Genomic DNA, 18657 nt, shown 5'->3' on the forward strand with positions numbered 1-18657 from the left:
GTAGGTTATTCACATAAATCAAAAAAATAAGATTTAAAAAAAAAACTAACGACCTTAGTTTTCCAGTTGTTAAAACGTAATATATGATAAAGAGAAAATAACAACTTTGCGATTTATTTGCTAAACCGAAGACTAGGTAAAAAAAAATAGCTCCGAAGGATCATTTTTCCAGTTTAAATATTTTGGCTTAAAATTTGAAATCCACTTCTCCAGAACTCCATGTCTAGAGGATAATCCTTGTTTTTTTTTTATTTTTTGGGTTTCAATATTTTCAAGCTTCTGAATATAATTTTCTAAGATGCTTCTTCTTAAGTTACTTTAATTCACTGTTTAGCAAATTGACTCCGGGAGGCTATGTTAGTGTAGTAGTCTGGCAATAAAGAAAGTTAATATTTGTTTATTTTACATAACTTAGCTGAAATTGGGAATGTGACTTTCCATTTCATTCCACGTTTTAACCCCTTTATAGCCAGAGGATAGACGACATATAGCAGGTCACTGTCAAGAATGTTTATACAGCTGTGGCGGAACGCAAAGCTGAGGCATTTTGTCACGCAGCTGTTTATGTCATATTATTAACGTAATTTATAATATTTTCAAATATTTCTTGAAACTGCAGAGCAGTTGTTGGCCATCTGGGACCGCACATTAGTGTATCCCTTTAAAGTAATAAAAATAATAAGAAAAAGGAAAAATCTTAAAATATATTTTGATCATGCCAGTGCTTAGAACCCAGATGTTAAAAAAGAAAAACAAGTGAAAATCAAACCGTGCGCAGGAAATATTTTGCAATACATTTAATATTATTCAGACTGCGCGCTGTACATCCCATTAGACAACACAGCCAACAGATATAACAAAGGCCACGATTTGCAAATAGCATCTCAGCAACTCTGCTAATAAGTGATGGGAATTAGTGGTGCGTCATCCATCATTCTGTGATTGATTGAGAGTAAGAGCTGCTAAATCTACTTGCCCTCTGTGTAATGTTGGCATAGTAATCAAACACATGGCTTTAGTACCAGTGTGTGAGTCACTTTTAATAGGGGCGGCCTAGACACCGAAATTACTCAAATATCTATTTGAAGTGACCCTGTCTTGGTACACAAGGGCTGGTTTAAAATGAAATTAAAAAAAATATCATGTAAACATTGTGCTTGCATAAATTCTTGCATAGTGTAAATGTGATCATTTTTTTTTTTTAAGTACAACCAGTCACCAGTAGATCATTTCTCAGGTGGCCTTCTGTATAATTACTAAGTGTTCTGGGATTAGGTACATTAGGTTCTCCTGCTCTCTGCCACGGGAATCGTCTCCTAGAAAGCATGTCTCTATTTTGTAGAGCAGGGTTCTACAAAATCTGGCCCAGCAGATGTTGCTGAACTACAACTCCCATGATTCTTTGAATGAAATATTAATTAATTTTTTATTAATTTATAAAATATTTTTCCAGGGTGGATACATTGAGATTTCGCTCGTTTTTAAGTATATCCTGGGTCCACAAAACATTGCATTGATACAATAGGGTACAATACAATACAAAACCAATATTAATACACAATATATACACAATTTAACATAGAACAGGTAGGAAATATATAATCAGCCATGACACGTGCATTCTGTTTTGAGATATGTAGAGAGGGATCTCTTAAAGGACTTTAGGCTTGGGGAAGATTTGAAAGGGTGTGGGAGGTCGTTCCAAAATTGTGGTGCTCTGTAGGAAAAGGAGGATCGGGCCGCTTTCTTTTTGTATTAAGGTAGACTAAATTAAGTGCTGGTACTGGATCGGAGGTTATAGGAGGTGGGAACAGCCGAGGAGAGCGTTTTGCTCAGGTAGGGTGGGAGTTTCCAAGAAAAGCTCTTAAACATAAGACTGGTTAGATGGAGGGTGCATCTGGATTCCAGCGACAGCCAGTTTAGTTCTTTTAGCATGTCACAATGGTGGGTCCTGTAATTACATTGTAGCACAAATCAGCAGAACGAGTTATAGATAGCCAGAGCATCATGGGAGTTGTAGTTCAGCAATATCTGTCAGGCCAGAAGTCGTTAAACCTTGTTCTAAAGTATAGGAATAAATTGACAGGTGTCATTCGGTTCTGACAATAATGTGCTGGCAATGAAATCAGCATGTCAGTGTCATAAGGGAAGATCACCCTGTGTTGGGAGTGTCCCCAATCAGGGTCAATTGTATCAGATGGAGGGCAAGAGGAAGGAAGTATGGGGAGGGATGATACATTAATGTAAAGCACACAAAACCTCAGTGGTGTTTGTGTTGTGATATTGAAAGGTGAAGTACTGGCCTAGCATCTCCTAAAGCAATTAAATATGTAATTTATCACGTTGATAACATAATTTCGATGCATAAGAATATGTTATAACCTAAAGTGAACCTGCCATGGCACTTTTTGTTTGTCAAATTACATTTATTTAAAACACTGTTATTTTACTAACTTTATTTTTATTCTTTCAACCCTTTTGCAATCAGTTTGTGTGGTCTTAGATAGCTATCCCTCCATTGATTTTTACCACAGCTGTGTTCAGCACATTTCATTAGCATTAGTATATGTTGCACTCTGAGTGATGTGTGCTGCTGTGTATGTGGGTAGATAAGTGTGTGTGCTGAGTGTAGAGAGGCTATGTATGTTCCAGTCTCCCCACAATTTACAATAAATGTAAAAAAATCAAACTGTGTAATTGTTTTCTCCCTCAGCTGCACTGGTCCAGTGTGGTCAGCCTCCAGCTATCTGGTGGCCTGGTTGAAGGAGCTTGTGGTATGCTCCTCTAGCAGTTGCAGATCAATATGAGTGCTCCTTCCTGTCTGGGACAGCGAGGGAGCAAATAATGTGATCTGCTCCCCGTCCCAAGGTGTAGTCCCCCCTGAGGAATAAGGGCGCTCAGTGCTGAACTGGGGTTTTTTTGATCTTACTGCTGGCTCCTTGAGGAGCTTCTAGCTGCATTATGATGTGCCTGGACACACCTGGCACACCCTGTGTGCATGCATATGATTTTTACACGTTGTTTGTGTTACTAAATGGAATTACATTGAATTCATTATATTTCAATCTGCCCATTAATATTATGAGATGGGTATGGATTTACTGGCAGGGATTCATTGCAGCTTTACCCATCATGCTCAGAATCGTTTATGATGTAGTCAGGCGTCAAGTTATAAATAAAACAAGTATTTGAACACAATAGGTTTGCCCAGGGCCCGGTGCAAGGATTTTTGCCGCCCATGGCAAACAAAAACTTGCTGCCCCCCAATCACAATGCCCCAACCATATGAACTACCAAATGACCAACGCCAGTGCGGCACACAGTGTCCTTTCTCTGAAAAGGCAGTGTGTTTACATTAAAAAGCCTGCAGGGACAGGCTATAGACACCAAAAACCACTTAATCAAGCTGTAGAGGGTTCTGGTGACTATAGTGTACCTTTAATGTGAGGTAAATTAGGGATTAGTGCCACTAATAATAAACTGATTGCCTACTTACCACCAGATGAGGACAAGAGGATGATGATGGACTCAGGCTGCAGTCTAGCTCCACTGGTTTGGTGTTAAAACAGGTTCTCTGGAGACAGTGCTCACAAAAACAACGAACTGGAAGCAGTTAAATTTTTTGGGGCACCTTACACAGATCACGGTCTGAGCCCCTAGCGCCTGACCGTGAGTTTGCCTACAAGGCCCGCCCAAAAGACTTATGCCTACAAGACCCACCCATGAGCTCGCTCACAGGGAGTGGAGTGTATGTGTGTAGGGGATGTGTTATGTGTTATTGTAGAGGATGTAATGTGTGTGAAATGTAATGTTTAGGGATACCAGTTTGTGTAAGGGATGTAGTAGGTGTGTATATGGGATGCAGTGTGTGTTTGTTCGTAAGGAATGCATTGTGTGTTTCTGGGTGTGTGTGTGTGTGTAAGGGATACAGTGTGTGAATCTGTATTTGTATGTGTAAGGGATGCAAGCTGTGTTTCTGTGTATGGAATGTAATGCAGTGTGTGTGCCTGTAAAGGGTGCATTGAGTGTGTGTAAGAGATGCATTAAGAGAAGCAGTGTGAGTATGTGTGTGTGTGAGGGATGCATTGTGTGCTTCTGTGTATGTGTGCAAAGGCTGCATTGTGTGTGTGTGTGTGTGTGTGAGGTATGCATTGTGTGTGTGTAATGGACACATTGTGTGTTTCTGTTTGTGTAAGGGAAGCATGGTGTGTTTCTGTGTGTGTAGAATGCATTGTATGTTTCAGTGTGTCTGTGTGTGAGTAGGGATGCATTATGTGCATATGTGTGTATGTGTATGCATAATGACGCATTGTGTGTAGTGTGAAAGAGAGGGTTTGTAGGGTAGGATAGGGGTTAAGAGGGGGGCAGCTCTTTATTTTTATTAATATATTTATTTTGTTAAAATATTTTTTTCTTTAAGCTTTGTGTCTTACACTCCCCTTTAGTGTATCTCTTACAAGCCCCTTGTGTGTCTCTTATCACCCCCTTCTTTGTATGTCTCCTACATCCTCCCAAATCCTTTGTGTGTCTTACTCCCTCAAGCCCTTTTGTGTCTTACTCTTCCCTGCTCCTTGGTGAGCTTCTTTTCCCCCTAGGCCCCTCTGTGTGTCTCCCTCACAAGCATCTGTGTGTCTCTCTCCTGAGCCCCTCTGTGTGTCTCTGTCTCCCCTACCAGCCCTTCTGTGCTTCTCTTTCACCCCTTCTTCAGCCTCTCTGTGTGTCTTACACTCCCCCGTCTCTTAATGATCTCTTCCACTTACCCCGTCCCTTAGTGGTCTCAACTTCACTTCTCCCCTTGTAGGTCTCCCCTCCTGTCCCTTAGTGTTCTTCCCTCCCCTCCTGTCCCTTAGTACTCTCCCCTCCTGTCCCTCAGTGCCCTCCCCTCCTGTCCCTTAGTGCTCTGCCATCCCCACCTGTCCCTTAGTGCTCTTCCCTGCTCCCCTGTCCCTTAGTGCTCTTCACTGCTCTTCTGTCCCTCAGTGATCTCCCCTCCTGTACATTAGTGATCTCCCCTCCCCTCTGTCCCTTAGTGCTCTCCCCTGCCCCCCCTCCCAAAGTGCTCTCCCCTACCCCCCTTCCCATAGTGCTCTCCCATGCCCCCCCTTTCCATAGTGCTTTCCCTTCCCCCTGTCCCTTAGAGTTCTCCCCCATCCCTCATCTTTCCCTAAGTGGTTTCTCCTCCCCCCATCTTTCCCTTAGTGGTCTCTCCCGCTACCCACCTTTATCTTAGTGGCCTCTCCTCCCCCCCATCGTTTCCTTAGTGGTCTCTCCTCCCCCGATCTTTCCCTTTAGTGGTCTCTTCTCCCCCACCCAAGTGTCCCTAAGTGGTCTCTCCCCCCGTGACCCTTAGTGCGCCCCCCCCCGTGTCCCTTAGTGTTCTCTCCTCCACCCCCAGTGTCCCTTAGAGGCCTCTACTCCCCACCCAGTGTCCCTTAGTGCCATCTCCCAGGGGCGGGCTGGGAAGGGGGGCAGGGAGGCAATTGCCCCCCAGGCCGCCTTAAACCCAGGGGCCAGGGCTGCCCACATCCAGCAAAAAAAGGAAAATCCGAATCCCCCGCCTCTGGCTCTCTCCTTGCCTCTGGCTCCGCCTCTGGCTCTCACCCTGCCTCTGGCTCCGCCTCTGGCTCTCTCCCCGCCTCTGGCTCTGGCTGAGGACTCAGCTTTTTCAGCTTACCTCACTCTCTGCAGCCAGTGCAGTGGGCTGGCCTCTGATGATGATGTCAGTAGGAGGGGGCGTGGCTTCCACTGCTCTTCTCACAGGACCGCTGGGGAGTCTGGGAGAAGAGCAGAGGAAGCCACGCCCCCTCCTCCTGACATCATCAGGAGAGGCCGACTCCACTGACTGCAGGCTCCAGACTTCACTGACTGTTGCTGGCTGCTGCTGCCCACCCCTCCCTGGCCCAAGGTAAGACTCAGGGAGGGGGAAAACACCTTAGTTTTTTTTTATTCCCCTCCTCAGCCCTGCCCCCTCTCTTCCCCCCTCCTCAGCCCTGCCCCCCCTTCCACCTTCCTCAGCCCTGCCCCCTCTCTTGCCCCCTCCTCAGCCCTGCCCCCCTTCCCCCTCCTCAGCCCTGCCCCCTCTCTTCCCCCCACCTTAACCCTGCCCCCCTCCTCAACCCTGCCCCCCTCCTCAGCCCCTGCCCCCCATTCCCCCCTCCTCAGCCCTGCCCCCTCTCTTCCCCCACCTTAACCCTGTCCCCCTCCTCAACCCTGCCCCCCTCCTCAGCCACTGCCCCCTCTCTTTCCCCCTCCTCAGCCCTGCCCCCCCTCCTCACACCACAACCCCTTTCCCAAATTGTAGCCATCAACCTACTTAAGCCCCTATCCCCCCCTCCATTTCCTAAACCCCACAATTACAGTTTATACCCTCCACTACAGCCCGTCCCCCCACTACAGCCCTGTCTTTTTACTCAGCCACTGTCTACTGTTTTTAAAAGTGTAAAGTTTGGGTGTATGTGTGTGTCAGTATGTCTGTGTGTTCGTGCAAGTATGTCTCTGTGTGTGCCAGTTTGTGTGTGTGTATGTCAGCCAGTATGCCTGTGTGTGTGTGTGTGTGTGTCAGTATGTCTGTCTGAGTCAGTATGCCTGTAACAGTGTGTCTTTCTGTGTGTGTCTGTGTGCCTGTCAGTGAGTGTGTGCGTGTGCCTGTCAGTGAGTTTGTGTTTTTTAGTGTGCGCCAAATCAGTAAGTGTGTGTGTGCTTGTCATTGAGTGTCTGTTTAGGTGACTGCTCCCCCCACCCCCCCTGTTAATCACATGGGGAAGGTGTTTTTACTCTCCTCTTGGTGCAATGGGCCACTTGACTGGATTTGACCCCCAGGCCAAAGGCTGCTAGCCCTCCCCTGCCATCTCCCATCCCTTCCCTGTTGTACCTCCTACCTCTTTGTAGCGTGGCCAGGCGGCATGGACTGCGGTACATGGGCTTCTGTTTCCTGTACACGGCCGAACTGACAGGAAGTGCTCACCGTGCTGCCAGGCCACGCTACACTGATTGACTGGCAGGATGTAGCGGAGTGCGCTTCCCTCCTGCCGGGTCACTCAAATATTGCTCCCACACGGGCCAGTCCGCCCTAAGTCTAAGTCTATAGGATGCGTCGGGTTTGCCACCAATGCAGTTATATAATTATTTTCTTTCATTAATACTTGTCTGTTAAAACTATGTGCCATTACTGTTTTGTCAATAGAAAGAACCTGGTGATGGAGCGTTAATAGTTACGTACAAAAATATGGAGTTTTAAAATCCATTTATTCAGCATTATGCATTATTCTGCGTTACGCACATTCTACATGCATGCATACAAAGTTATTCACTAAATACTACATTTTACCAAATTAAATCCAACATTGAGACAAAAATAGCTAAACTGAAAAATATTGATTATTTTAGCCTAAATTTTGCTTTTAGGATTTAATACACTAAAATTCGATTTTTACTGAATAACCCTGAGCGCAACATAACATTTGAGTCACCCTTAGCTCAGCAGAATCTGTCAAAATAACATCTTTCAAAATGACATCTGCCTTTTCTGAAGGGAGAAACACATTAATACAGCACTCTCATTATTTAAAGGTTGCATAGGAGTACATTAAAATAAAACACATTTATTTGCTTCTCTGTAATTTTGAAATGCCCAATTCTCTCTATGAAAACTCCTGTACTACAAGCCATGATCCTCTCTTCACAGTAGAATGAGTGGAAAATCAATTTTCTCTTCAAGTAAAGTAAGGGAATTGAGTTCCCACCAGGGTTAATTTTGTCGACTAACAATTTTAGTCTCAATTTTTGAGATTTAGTCGACTAAAACTAGACTAAAACTAAAACAATTCAGTTGACTAAAATATGACTAAAATTAAAATCACTTTTTAGTCAAAAGACTATGACTAGGGGGCGGGGCCTGATCTCGGAGCGAAGCAGTCGCACGTTACCGCTGCTCCTGCTCTGGGTGGCGGTTTCCTTACTTATTCTCGACTAAAACAAGCACTTACTGACCTGAAACCGGCACCGGACACCAGGGGACATTGCAAGCTACCCGTTAATGCCAAACAAAATGCTTTTCGGATCAGCCTCAAACGCGCGACATCTGCGGCCTGCAAGCCTGGCTAGAGTGGGAGAGACGGCCGCTCTCCCGCCGCGGCAACCAACAGGGACGCCCGAGAAATTTACCCGTTTCCCCCCCCACAGACCGGCGGGGGTTATCCCGGTCCACAATGTGACAAGCAAAACTCACCTAACGACAACAGACCCCACGAGGCTCAAGATGGCCGCTGAAAATCTCACTCTGAGTGGTGAGGGGTCGGCTACCCGTGACTGGGAAACCAAATTCCTAAAGGCATTTGATGAGATCTGTCAGCGGTTCTGGAGGAGAGTGGAGGCAAGGAGTCGACGTCTGACTACACCCGCTCCCAAGGCGCAACCTCTGAACAGTAAGCTGGCTCGGCGACCCACTATCTGGCATAGATCTAAGAAGCTAAGTGCACCAACTCACAGACCCAACAGGAGGAGGTCCCACCGCCGCCCGAGATCCCGAAAATCACGTCTCACAGCGACACGACGGCGGGGAGACCGTCCAGGGGAGACAAAGGCCCCCGCTGCGACCCAGGCGGGAGACGGTGAGAGGGGCTGGAGCATTCAATGGCCTAACGGAAAAACCCCTTCCTACAGCCCCAACAACTTGCAGCACTCACCAGATTCGCGGGACTGTGCCCATCCCATGGAGGGCATCGGCTGAGCTGAGCCTGAGGGACACCCAGATCATACCCTGCACTCAGTGGGGAAAAGAGACATGGCATACAGGATCCACATTTCAAGGACGCTATCCTGCCTTCTATGCTTCAGTGATAGCTACTGTTATGTTTGCTTAACTAAAGCATATGGCTGCCCACGGTTTCATAAGGCCTAGACAGACCTGACATACAAGCACCCTACTCCCCATAAATTCTGGAATGTGTAGCCTGGGTGTCATGCCAGACTACTAGTGTATTAAGTCGTTTATTGCATTTTCGATCCACAACCTAGCCCACAATTCTTAATCTGACAAGCACTTTCCTAGAACCTTTTGGTCGCTGTTTATGTTGTTTTTGAGTTAACCTGAATCTAGCATGTCACACTAAACAGGCTTGCTGCAAACCTAATGTATAAATATGCTACCTAGTAGTTATCTTACCTTATAATCACACATGACTGTGCAAAATGTCAGCCATCACCGGCTACTCGATATACCTTGCTCTTAGTGTGTCCCACTTTATTATTTACCAGGCTGTCTCCCTCCTGATGCCCACAGCAATGTTTAGCAAGCCTACTGTCTACAAATGCATAGTATCAGCTACTATATTGTACTTATCATTTAACGGAGCTCCACGTTAACATTTTATGTTGCTCACCCTTATTTTATGCCTAGCGGAACTCTCCAGTTGCAACTAAATGGTTCAAACCTGTTATATATATATATAAAAAATGTGCATGATCCTCAAAAGTCACTTTACGTTTTAAACATATTGTACTGAAGCTTGTTCATGATGCTGTGACTTATGGAAAGCTTGTTTGTAATTCTCATATATGCACGACCAAAATAAAGAATTAAAAAAAAAAAAAAAAGACTATGACTAAAACTAAATTGAAATTTGCCGCCAAAATTAACACTGGTTCCCACTCCCACCGCACTTGAGCCCTGAACTGAATGTGATATTTGTACATTTGACACATATGAGGTAGCTAAACACACTCCTACATACAGACCTTCATATTGACATTTTTACAGACATTGTGTTATTTTCCTATGCACATTCATACACACACACACACTGGCGTACATATAGCGTTCGCAGGGGTTGCAGCTGCAACCGGGTCCGTCACTCCAGGGGGCCCGGCCGCCCTGCAGCCCCCTGCGACCATGAGCCCGCCATCATCATTTGCGGCCCCCGGCCCGCACAGCAAACCGCCGGGGCCGCATGTTAAGGCACCCATCGGGTGGCCCATGCTGTCAGGGCCACCCGATGGGTATGGATTGTCAGGGGGCCTGGTCTCGCTGTTAAAGGGTCGCATGAATTGACTGGGCCCCCTGACAATCCATACCCATCGGGTGGCCCTGACAGCATGGGCCACCCGATGGGCACCTTAACATGCGGCCCCGGCGGATTGCTGTGCGGGCCGGGGGCCGCAAATGATGATGGTCGCATCACACGCTGGGAGCTATCCTCTACCAGCTATCACTGAGAGCCCACACGGGAGCCAGCCTGAACCACTACTGGACCCCAGGGAAAGTCACCCTCCTGCACCTAAAAGGTAGGAAACAGGAGGGTAACTTAAATATTATGTGTGTGTGTGTTTGTATGTATGTGTGCCTGTCTGTTTGTATGTATGTGTCTTTGTTTGTATGCCGTGTGTGTCTGTATGTGTCTGTATATCTTTCTGTATGTATGTGTGCCTGTCTGTTTGTATGTATGTATGTCTCTTTGTATGTATGTGTGTCTGTGTGTCTGTATGTGTGTGTGTCTGTCTGTAAGTATGTGTCTGTGTCTATCTGTTTTTTGTATGTATGTTTCTTTGTATGTATGTGTGTCTTGTGTGTGTGTGTGTGTGTGTTTCTGTCTGTCTGTTTGTATGTATGTATGTATGTGTGCCTGTCTGTCTGTTTGTATGTATGTGTCTTTGTATGTCTGTCTGTGTATGTATGTATGTGTGTGTGTGTATGTATGTGTGCCTATCTGTATGTATGTGTCTTTGTATGTATGTGTCTGTATGTATATGTCTGTGTGTGTCTCTGTATGTATGTGTGTCTGTCGGGTGGGTGTAAAAAGGGGCTGTGATGGTTGAGGAGTGTGTTTGAAAGTAGTAACTGACAGGGTACTTTCAGTTGATTGCTGTTTAGTGCTGTTAGCTGTTTTTAACGTTTTTGCACCAGACAACAGGCTGAGCTCAAACCAGTTGATAAGTAGCGGTTAGCATCTGTCATAGAGAATAATAGGAGCTGTTACCTGCTACTTAGTGACTGACTTTAAGTAGTGCAATTCCGTAGTCTACAAACATACCTAAATAAATTTGGATTCTTCGAGATTAGGAATAAGATGATTGATAGGAAAAAAAGATGATTGATGACTAGGACCCAGCCAATAAATAATTTATTTATTCAAAGTGACCAATAGAGTAAAAAATTATATTTACATACTATATATTTAATAAATACAGTATATTTAATATATAAACATAGATTTATTTTACTGCTCCTTCTCTTGGTTACCTTCTTGGATATCTACGTAATATTTATCTTGTGTATATATATATTAAAGTACACTGAAAGACACATTTTCACAGCTTTTTTGGTTTGACCAATTTTTCCTCTGAATTCCCCTTTAAACTTTGGGGGAAAAACCGAAAAATCATGGCATCTAATGTTTACCTTTTCTTTCCTGAAAAGAGATTCAGTGAACAGTATTGAAGATATATCTTGGGCCCCTTCTGTATACATGTGGTGCATAACTTCATGAACAAGTTACTATCTAACCAGACGAGTTTATGGCACAATAGCCATAATTTGTACTGGCTTCCTGTGAAATGTTAGATATGTTACAAAGTTGTTTTCATGATTTAAAAATCCAGGCTACCTCAGCGCCTGCTACTTGGAGGAACTCATGTATCCTTATGCTATCGCTCATTTTCTGTGCTCTGAACATTAATTACAAGCAATTATACCTCCTTGAAAAACATTTGGTGTTTAAAGAGGAAACGTTTTTTTATACAACCCAACAGCTAACTAAAATCGAGTTCTGGTTCGAGGCATTTATTAAAAAAAACAAATCGCTACTTATTAGTATTGACTTCGTATTGAAAAAATGTCTGAGCGTGCTACTTTATGCTCACGTGGCATTTCTCTGTAGAAGCTCAAGTGCACCCAAGTGCCCATGGGTTGTTGTCACCCTGAACACAGAATTTCAGCAGAGATCAGGATATGTTTTTCGTTATTTACCCCAGTAAATGCTTTAATGGCATTTACTAGTATTAAGGAACAGTGAAATGTCATTTTCAGAGAAGTGACAGTTCTGCTTTAAGCATTTAATTGTGCCAGGATTGGGAAATTACCAAAGATTTTTAGGCCACTTTATGTCACCCAGACACAATTGTGCATGCAAAGTTATTTAGAAAAATACCCAAGTATTTTAAAGATAAAATAGTGTCACAGTGTCAGTGGTGTGAATTCCTCTAATCAGGGGCATTCCTAGGTTCCAGAAATAACTGGGGCTTCAGCCGAGTGGTGGGATTCAGCCGGTTTGCACCATTTTGTACGAGCTTGTTTCTAAAGTGTAACAAGGTCGCTGAACCGGTCATTAATTCATGCCAGGAAAGAAGGTCAGGCTTATGCGTCAGGTACTCAGTCCGTGACCGAGGCCCCCCCCCCCCCCAGTCAATTTGTCCTGGGGAGAGAGACCCCTGCACAGCTCCCAGTCTGTAGCTCCGCCGGGTACAGAGCTACAGACTGTAAGGGAGTTACGGCCAATTAATGCATTGCAGCGGGTTACCACTGCAACGCTCTGACACTTTAAGTACCGGAGCTCACTAGACCTTTGCCACGTAGCCAACTGTGAACCTCCAACACACACACACTGTCACCTTCACTGGGGCAGAGAGAAGGCACAGAGATGCTAGGGGCAGAATAATAGCACAAATATGCTGAGGGCAGAGCGCCTGGAGGCAGAGAGATGGCACAGAGATACTGGGGCAGAGAGATGGCACATAGAGACTGATGGCAGAGAGATGGCACAAAGAGACTGGGGCAGAGAGATGGCACAGAGAGAGAGATGGCACAGAGATACTGGGGAAGAGAGATGGCACAGAGAGACTGATGGCAGAGAGATGGCACAGATATACTGGGGCAGAGAGATGGCACAGAGAGGCTGATGGCAGAGAGATGGCACAGAGAGACTGATGGCAGAGAGATGGCACAGAGAGATGGCACAGAGAGGCAGGTGGCAAATAGATGGCACTGGTAGGTTGTTTGTAAGCACAGATTGCACTGGCAGACCTTTTGGAGGCACATATGGTTCATTGGCAAGAATTGTATGAATTTACTGCTCATTGCCATGATATATCAGGTTTATGCATTTATTGCTCATTTGCTTAATATAAAAGGTTTATGTATTTAATGCATTTATAGCATCCCCTTGCCAGAAAATCCTTAAGTACTCCGTTTAATAAATGCTTGCCTTGTTGGGGAAATCTCTCTTATTGATTAGTGATGTTCAAGTGTCAAGTGTGCAGGGCAATTGCTCCCGGGCTGCTTTATAACCACTTTTCACATCTAAATGCCCAAGTGCATAGCACTTTGATTCTCTCTACTCAGTTATCATGTTTGTCTATCAACACATCTTTTTTAATTGAGTACTTGTGTCTATTGCTGATGTTAACGGATGGGTTGGTAAAATTGCACTATGGGTCACTAAATAGTTTTTGCCCCTCAGGATATATATGTATGACTGCGTTGATGTGCTTGTGTGTGTGTGTGTGTGCATGACTGGGAGCACAGTATTTTAGTCTTGTACCCAAAAAGCACAATGTCTTAGCCGGCCCTGTATGAAGTTGTAAATGTCTGAACTGGTTACTAAAATGTTTGAATCACGCTTCAGTCCAAAGGAAAATTTTACCAACAGAGAGCTGGTGATATGTCTCTCTATCTATCACTCTATATCTCTGTCCATCTATCACTCTATCTATATCTCTGTCTATCTATCACTCTATCTATCTATCTATCTATCTATCTATCTATCTAGCTATCTCTCTGTCTATATCTATATATCTATCTATCTATCTAGCTCTCTGTCTATCTATCACTTTATCTATCTATCTGTCTGTCTGTCTGTCTGTCTATCTATCTATCTATCTATCTATCTATCTCTCTGCCTATCTATCTATCTATCTCTCTGTCTATCTAAAAAAACACTTTAAAGAGACACTGCAGCCTAACAAATGACCTTCAATTTCCCCCTTGCTTTAAATTGTAAATTTGTATTACAGCATAGACAGAAAAATCATACATTTATTGCAATAAGCATTTAAGAACATGTAATAAGAGAGCGTATCCCCATTGACAAAGTTATCCCAGTTAGATTGAACCTAAAGTAAAATCGTCTGAAAAATAGAAAGAGGAATGGGCTGTTATGGACATCAATTGGCATTTTTTTATCAATGAAAACATATAACAGATTTCGTTGTACTTATCCTAAATTTCTTGAAGTATGAACCCCATAACTAGACTCATGTAACCTATCCCCACATTAAATATCTCTAAAGGATCCTAACTATGTATCACAGGGCCGCCATAGGCAATCACAAACTCTTTCCTCCTTTTCCCTTTTCCCTACCTGGCAACCCTTTCCATATGTTCCACTTTTCTGTTTCCTCTCTTAGTCCAACTTTTTTTTGGCTTTATGTTCCTTTCCCTCATCTTTTTCTGCCTTTCCTTTGTTTATAGTGTCTTCCCCCCTTCATATTACCCTTCTCTCCCTTTTTACAAACCAAAGTTGTTTGTTCCATTTTTACAAATACATTATACCTAAAATAAATTATGGATGGTTGCTTTCCAAGGAGACCGTAGTGTCCCTTTAAGTTTCTCCTTTAAGCTAGCCTTGATTTATAGATTAATAGTTAAAAAGAAATGGGTAGACAAAGATATCATTTTTTGGCCATTGGGAGAAGCGTAGGTATGGGCTGTGGACATACTTGTTTGGATCTGAGAAAAAAAAAAGAAGATAAATTAATGCAGCCAAATGAAGTGGAGTGAGTCAAAAAGCTTTAATAATTTCAAGTAGATTTATGTTCGAGGTATATAGTTAACGGTAAGTTTCAAAATACACACATAGAGATGAAATTTTACCATTTACACATTTTGTTTTGTATATTTAGAGTCATTGTAATGCACAACACATGTGATGGCATTTGTGATATGACCAGACATGAATGGACATGTTAAATGTTATCCTACAGTAGTGAACATCAATTGGGTGGTTATATTGTGACACTGTATTCACATCATTCTTGGAGAGATTCTATGTGTTGTCTGGTTAACAATCTACAATCTATTTATTTGGATTCTGATTTAATAGATACAATGCATTTTTAAAGCAGAACATATATTTAGATAACTGTTCTGATCTAAACAGCAGAACAAAATGGAACATTTGATGATTTTCTCATTATATATTTGCTGTAGAGTAGTCCGTGTTGATAGATCTGAGATTTTTAGATCCATTTGTGTAACTTGCACGTTAGCCTCCTGTAACTTGGTTGTAAAATCTGCACTTTTGCATCTTTTCAACGTACCAGAAACATGTGGATTCATTGTTATTGAAAAAATAATAAAACATGTTAACATTTCAATATATTTTTCTTTATTTTATAGGGAATGAAGAGTTCTTCTCGCTCTCTGAGTGCAGTAACCAAACAAGGCAGCCATGGCACAGATCGAGCTAGAGCCATGCCCACCACCTCCAGCTTTGGCATGAAGGCTTCAAGATCTACCAATTCTCTTGCCTTTGAGTCTCGACTCAGCAAGGTAAAATAAAGATATGACTAAACACAAATAGATCCAGTTTCTACCCAAAAACATATTAATTACACTGAACACAATTATAAATGCAACACTTTTGTTTTTGCCCCCATTTTTCATGAGTTTAACTCAAAGATCGAAGACTGTTTCTAGGTACACAAAAGGCCTATTTCTCTCAAATATTGTTCACAAATCTGTCTAATTCTGTGTTAGTGAGCACTTCTCCTTTGCCGAGATGATCCATCCATCTCACAGGTGTGGAATATTAAGATGCTGATTAGACAGCTTGATTATTGCACTGGTGTGCCTTAGGCTGGCCACAATAAAAGGCCACTCTAAAATGTGCAGTTTTACTGTATTGGGTGGGTCTGGGGGAGGGTCCAAAAACTAGTCAGTATATGGTGTGACCACCATTTACCTCACGCAGTGCAACACATCTCCTTCGCATAGAGTTAATCAGGTTGTTGATTGTGGCCTGTGGAATGTTGGTCCACTCCTCTTCAATGGCTGTGCCAAGTTAATGGATATTGGCAGGACCTGGAGCACGCTGTCATATACGCCGACCCAGAGCATCCCAAACATGCTCAATGGGTGACATGTCAGGTGAGTATGCTGGCCATGCAAGAACTGGCATGTTTCCAGCTTCCAGGAATTGTGTACAGATCCTTGCAACATGGGGCCGTGCATTATCATGCTGCAACATGAGGTGATGGTCATGGATGAATGGCACAACAATGGGCCTCATAACGGTAAAATACCTCATAACGGTATCTCTGTGCAGCTCATGAAAAATGGGGGCAAAAACAAAAGTGTTGTGTTTATAATTTTGTTCAGTGTATATATCCGTTTCCTTAACATTTTAGATCTTTAAATTTATTGTTTCCAGATACACCATGTTTTCTTGAATACATGTGGATGGCGCATGGAAAGTGTAATATGTAACATGATCGAATTAATAAATTAAAAGAAAACACAATCCTCCCATCCCAAGCCATGGGGCCTAATAATTTGTTCCTAACATTTTTACTCTGTATTTTGTAAGTGTGCATTATATCTTATGATAATTCAGTATCATTGTTATTATTTACAAAAATCCAACATATTCCATAATGTTTATAATTTTGTTGAATTAGCACCTAGACTGTGGCAACTTTCTAGTGTGGACATACTCGCCTGAACTAGATTGGAGTTAAAAGTCTGTACGGACATACTGGCCTCACCTAAAGTGCAGCTCTTAGCCAATGTGGACATACTGGATTCACATAGACTGCAGTTATTGGTCAGCTTGGACATGTTGGCCTCACAGCCATTGGTCAATATGTCCACAGTCCTGTGCATATGGCTACTTGATGCCACCTTCTTTGTTCTTGAGTCCTAGTTGGCTAGGTTTTCCAGATGATTTTCCACTGTGGATAAAGGTATGGCCTACATGATTGTTGCTGGGTTGCATCTGTGAGCCGGTCTATGATATTTCCATTTAAAGAGACACTATAGTCACCAGAACAACTACAGCTTAATGTAGTTGATCTGTTGAGTATAATCAATCCCTTCAGGCATTTTCATGCAAACCCTGTCTTTTCTGAGAAAATAGCCACTGTCGGTGCTTCCTGGGGCAGCACTGCCGCTCAGCTTCTCCACGCTTTCCCGATAATAAAATCTTTTCTAAAAATGAAATTTTTACTACTTACCAATATCCATTGGTTCAAACACTTATTTAGTGTAATTTTATTTAGTATTATTTTGTTTTTACTCAATACCTGCTGGCAGCTTAAGCCGTCAGTGAGCCTTTTTATTCATTTATTTGGAGATAGTTCAGGAATTGTACTGGAAATAACTTGTGAGCAATTCCCAAACAATTCAGCTGACCTTTAGGATGGTTTTTTAAGATTTATTTTTTTAATTTGTAGTTTAGCAAATCCCTCCAAGAGAAATGGCTGTGTTTTTGTATAAAAATTGACTCAAATTTTCTTTTTTTTGTGTTTGAGATTTTCCATGGGCAATTTAATCCTTTTATGTCTTTTGCTCCTTTTTATTTTGTAATGTAGTAATTTAAGCAGCAGTACAAAGTTCAGCATACAATCAAAGCATTTATTCACCGAGTACCAAATTACAGAGGAGTGATATATGATTTACAACATTTATTCAAAATAGCTGATGTGGATACAATCTTCAACTCTGCAATAGTTACAGGTTGGCTATTTTAGTCTAAATTTGGAAGTTCAGTTTTCAATTCACTACAATCCATTGTTTAGTAAAGAACGCACAGAGCTTTCCTACAGAAAACAAAAATATAGTTGCAGGAGACATGTATTAAATAAAACAAAAAAGTGTATATGTCTTATGTCTTGATATACACAGTATATCAGTATATTATGTCTTGATGTACAGTGGATACAATGCATATCTTGAAGACATAAGCAAACAAACAAAACAAAAAAAAGTAATTTATAAAAAAATACAATTTCACATTTACACCCAATCAATCCATGTATTTTATCTTTGTCGGACAGCTGAAAAGAGCTAGCAGTGATGATATGCTCACAAAGCCAAGTGGAAGCATCCCCACAGCCAGGCTGAAGAAGACCATTACTACAGGAGCCATTTCAGAGCTTTCAGAACCCAGGCTAAGGGGCACTGCCGGTAAGAATGCAATATGGCTGTGATAATGTTCCATAGAATTCTTATCCCAAGTACAGAGTGACAGACTTGTCTACCGTGACACATGACTGTTTTCTTACAATACCCTCACAATGTAAAGGGAGTTGAAAATGTTTAGTTGGTTAAATAATACGTTCCCCATGTGCTACTGTTATATGCAGTGGTTGCCGGTGAGGGTGGGGAAGGTTTTTGTGGAGGACTATCTATCTCTCTGTCTGTCCATCTGTCCGTCCATCCTCTGTCTGTGTGTCTGTCTGCCTGTTTGTGTGTCCTATGATTATATGCTAGTAGGACATATGCATCCAAACTGTTTATTGATTGTACCAAGTATTGCTTTGTAGTGCCACTGATCTCTGTTTGTGTCAGGGAAATACTCTCCATATGATATATTGCAGAATGCTCTGATTGGTCATGTGTTCCGTGTATCTAGAACCACAAGCAGTGACATTCAGGATATTTCTCAT

At 42.7% G+C, this 18657-nt stretch overlaps 1 protein-coding gene across 2 annotated transcripts in view; it reads left to right on the top strand.

The window, feature by feature from the left end:
- Positions 1-18657, top strand: part of SPECC1 (sperm antigen with calponin homology and coiled-coil domains 1) — a 454997-nt gene that overhangs the window by 63502 nt on the left and 372838 nt on the right. For both annotated transcript variants that reach the window (XM_063450042.1, XM_063450041.1), the window contains exons 2-3: positions 15389-15541; positions 18046-18175. In XM_063450042.1, the coding sequence (XP_063306112.1) occupies positions 15392-15541; positions 18046-18175 (280 nt within the window). In that variant the 5' untranslated portion in view covers positions 15389-15391. The remainder of the gene's footprint in view (positions 1-15388; positions 15542-18045; positions 18176-18657) is intronic.

This window comes from Pelobates fuscus, chromosome 1, assembly GCF_036172605.1.
Source record: "Pelobates fuscus isolate aPelFus1 chromosome 1, aPelFus1.pri, whole genome shotgun sequence".
Lineage (NCBI taxonomy): Eukaryota > Metazoa > Chordata > Amphibia > Anura > Pelobatidae > Pelobates > Pelobates fuscus.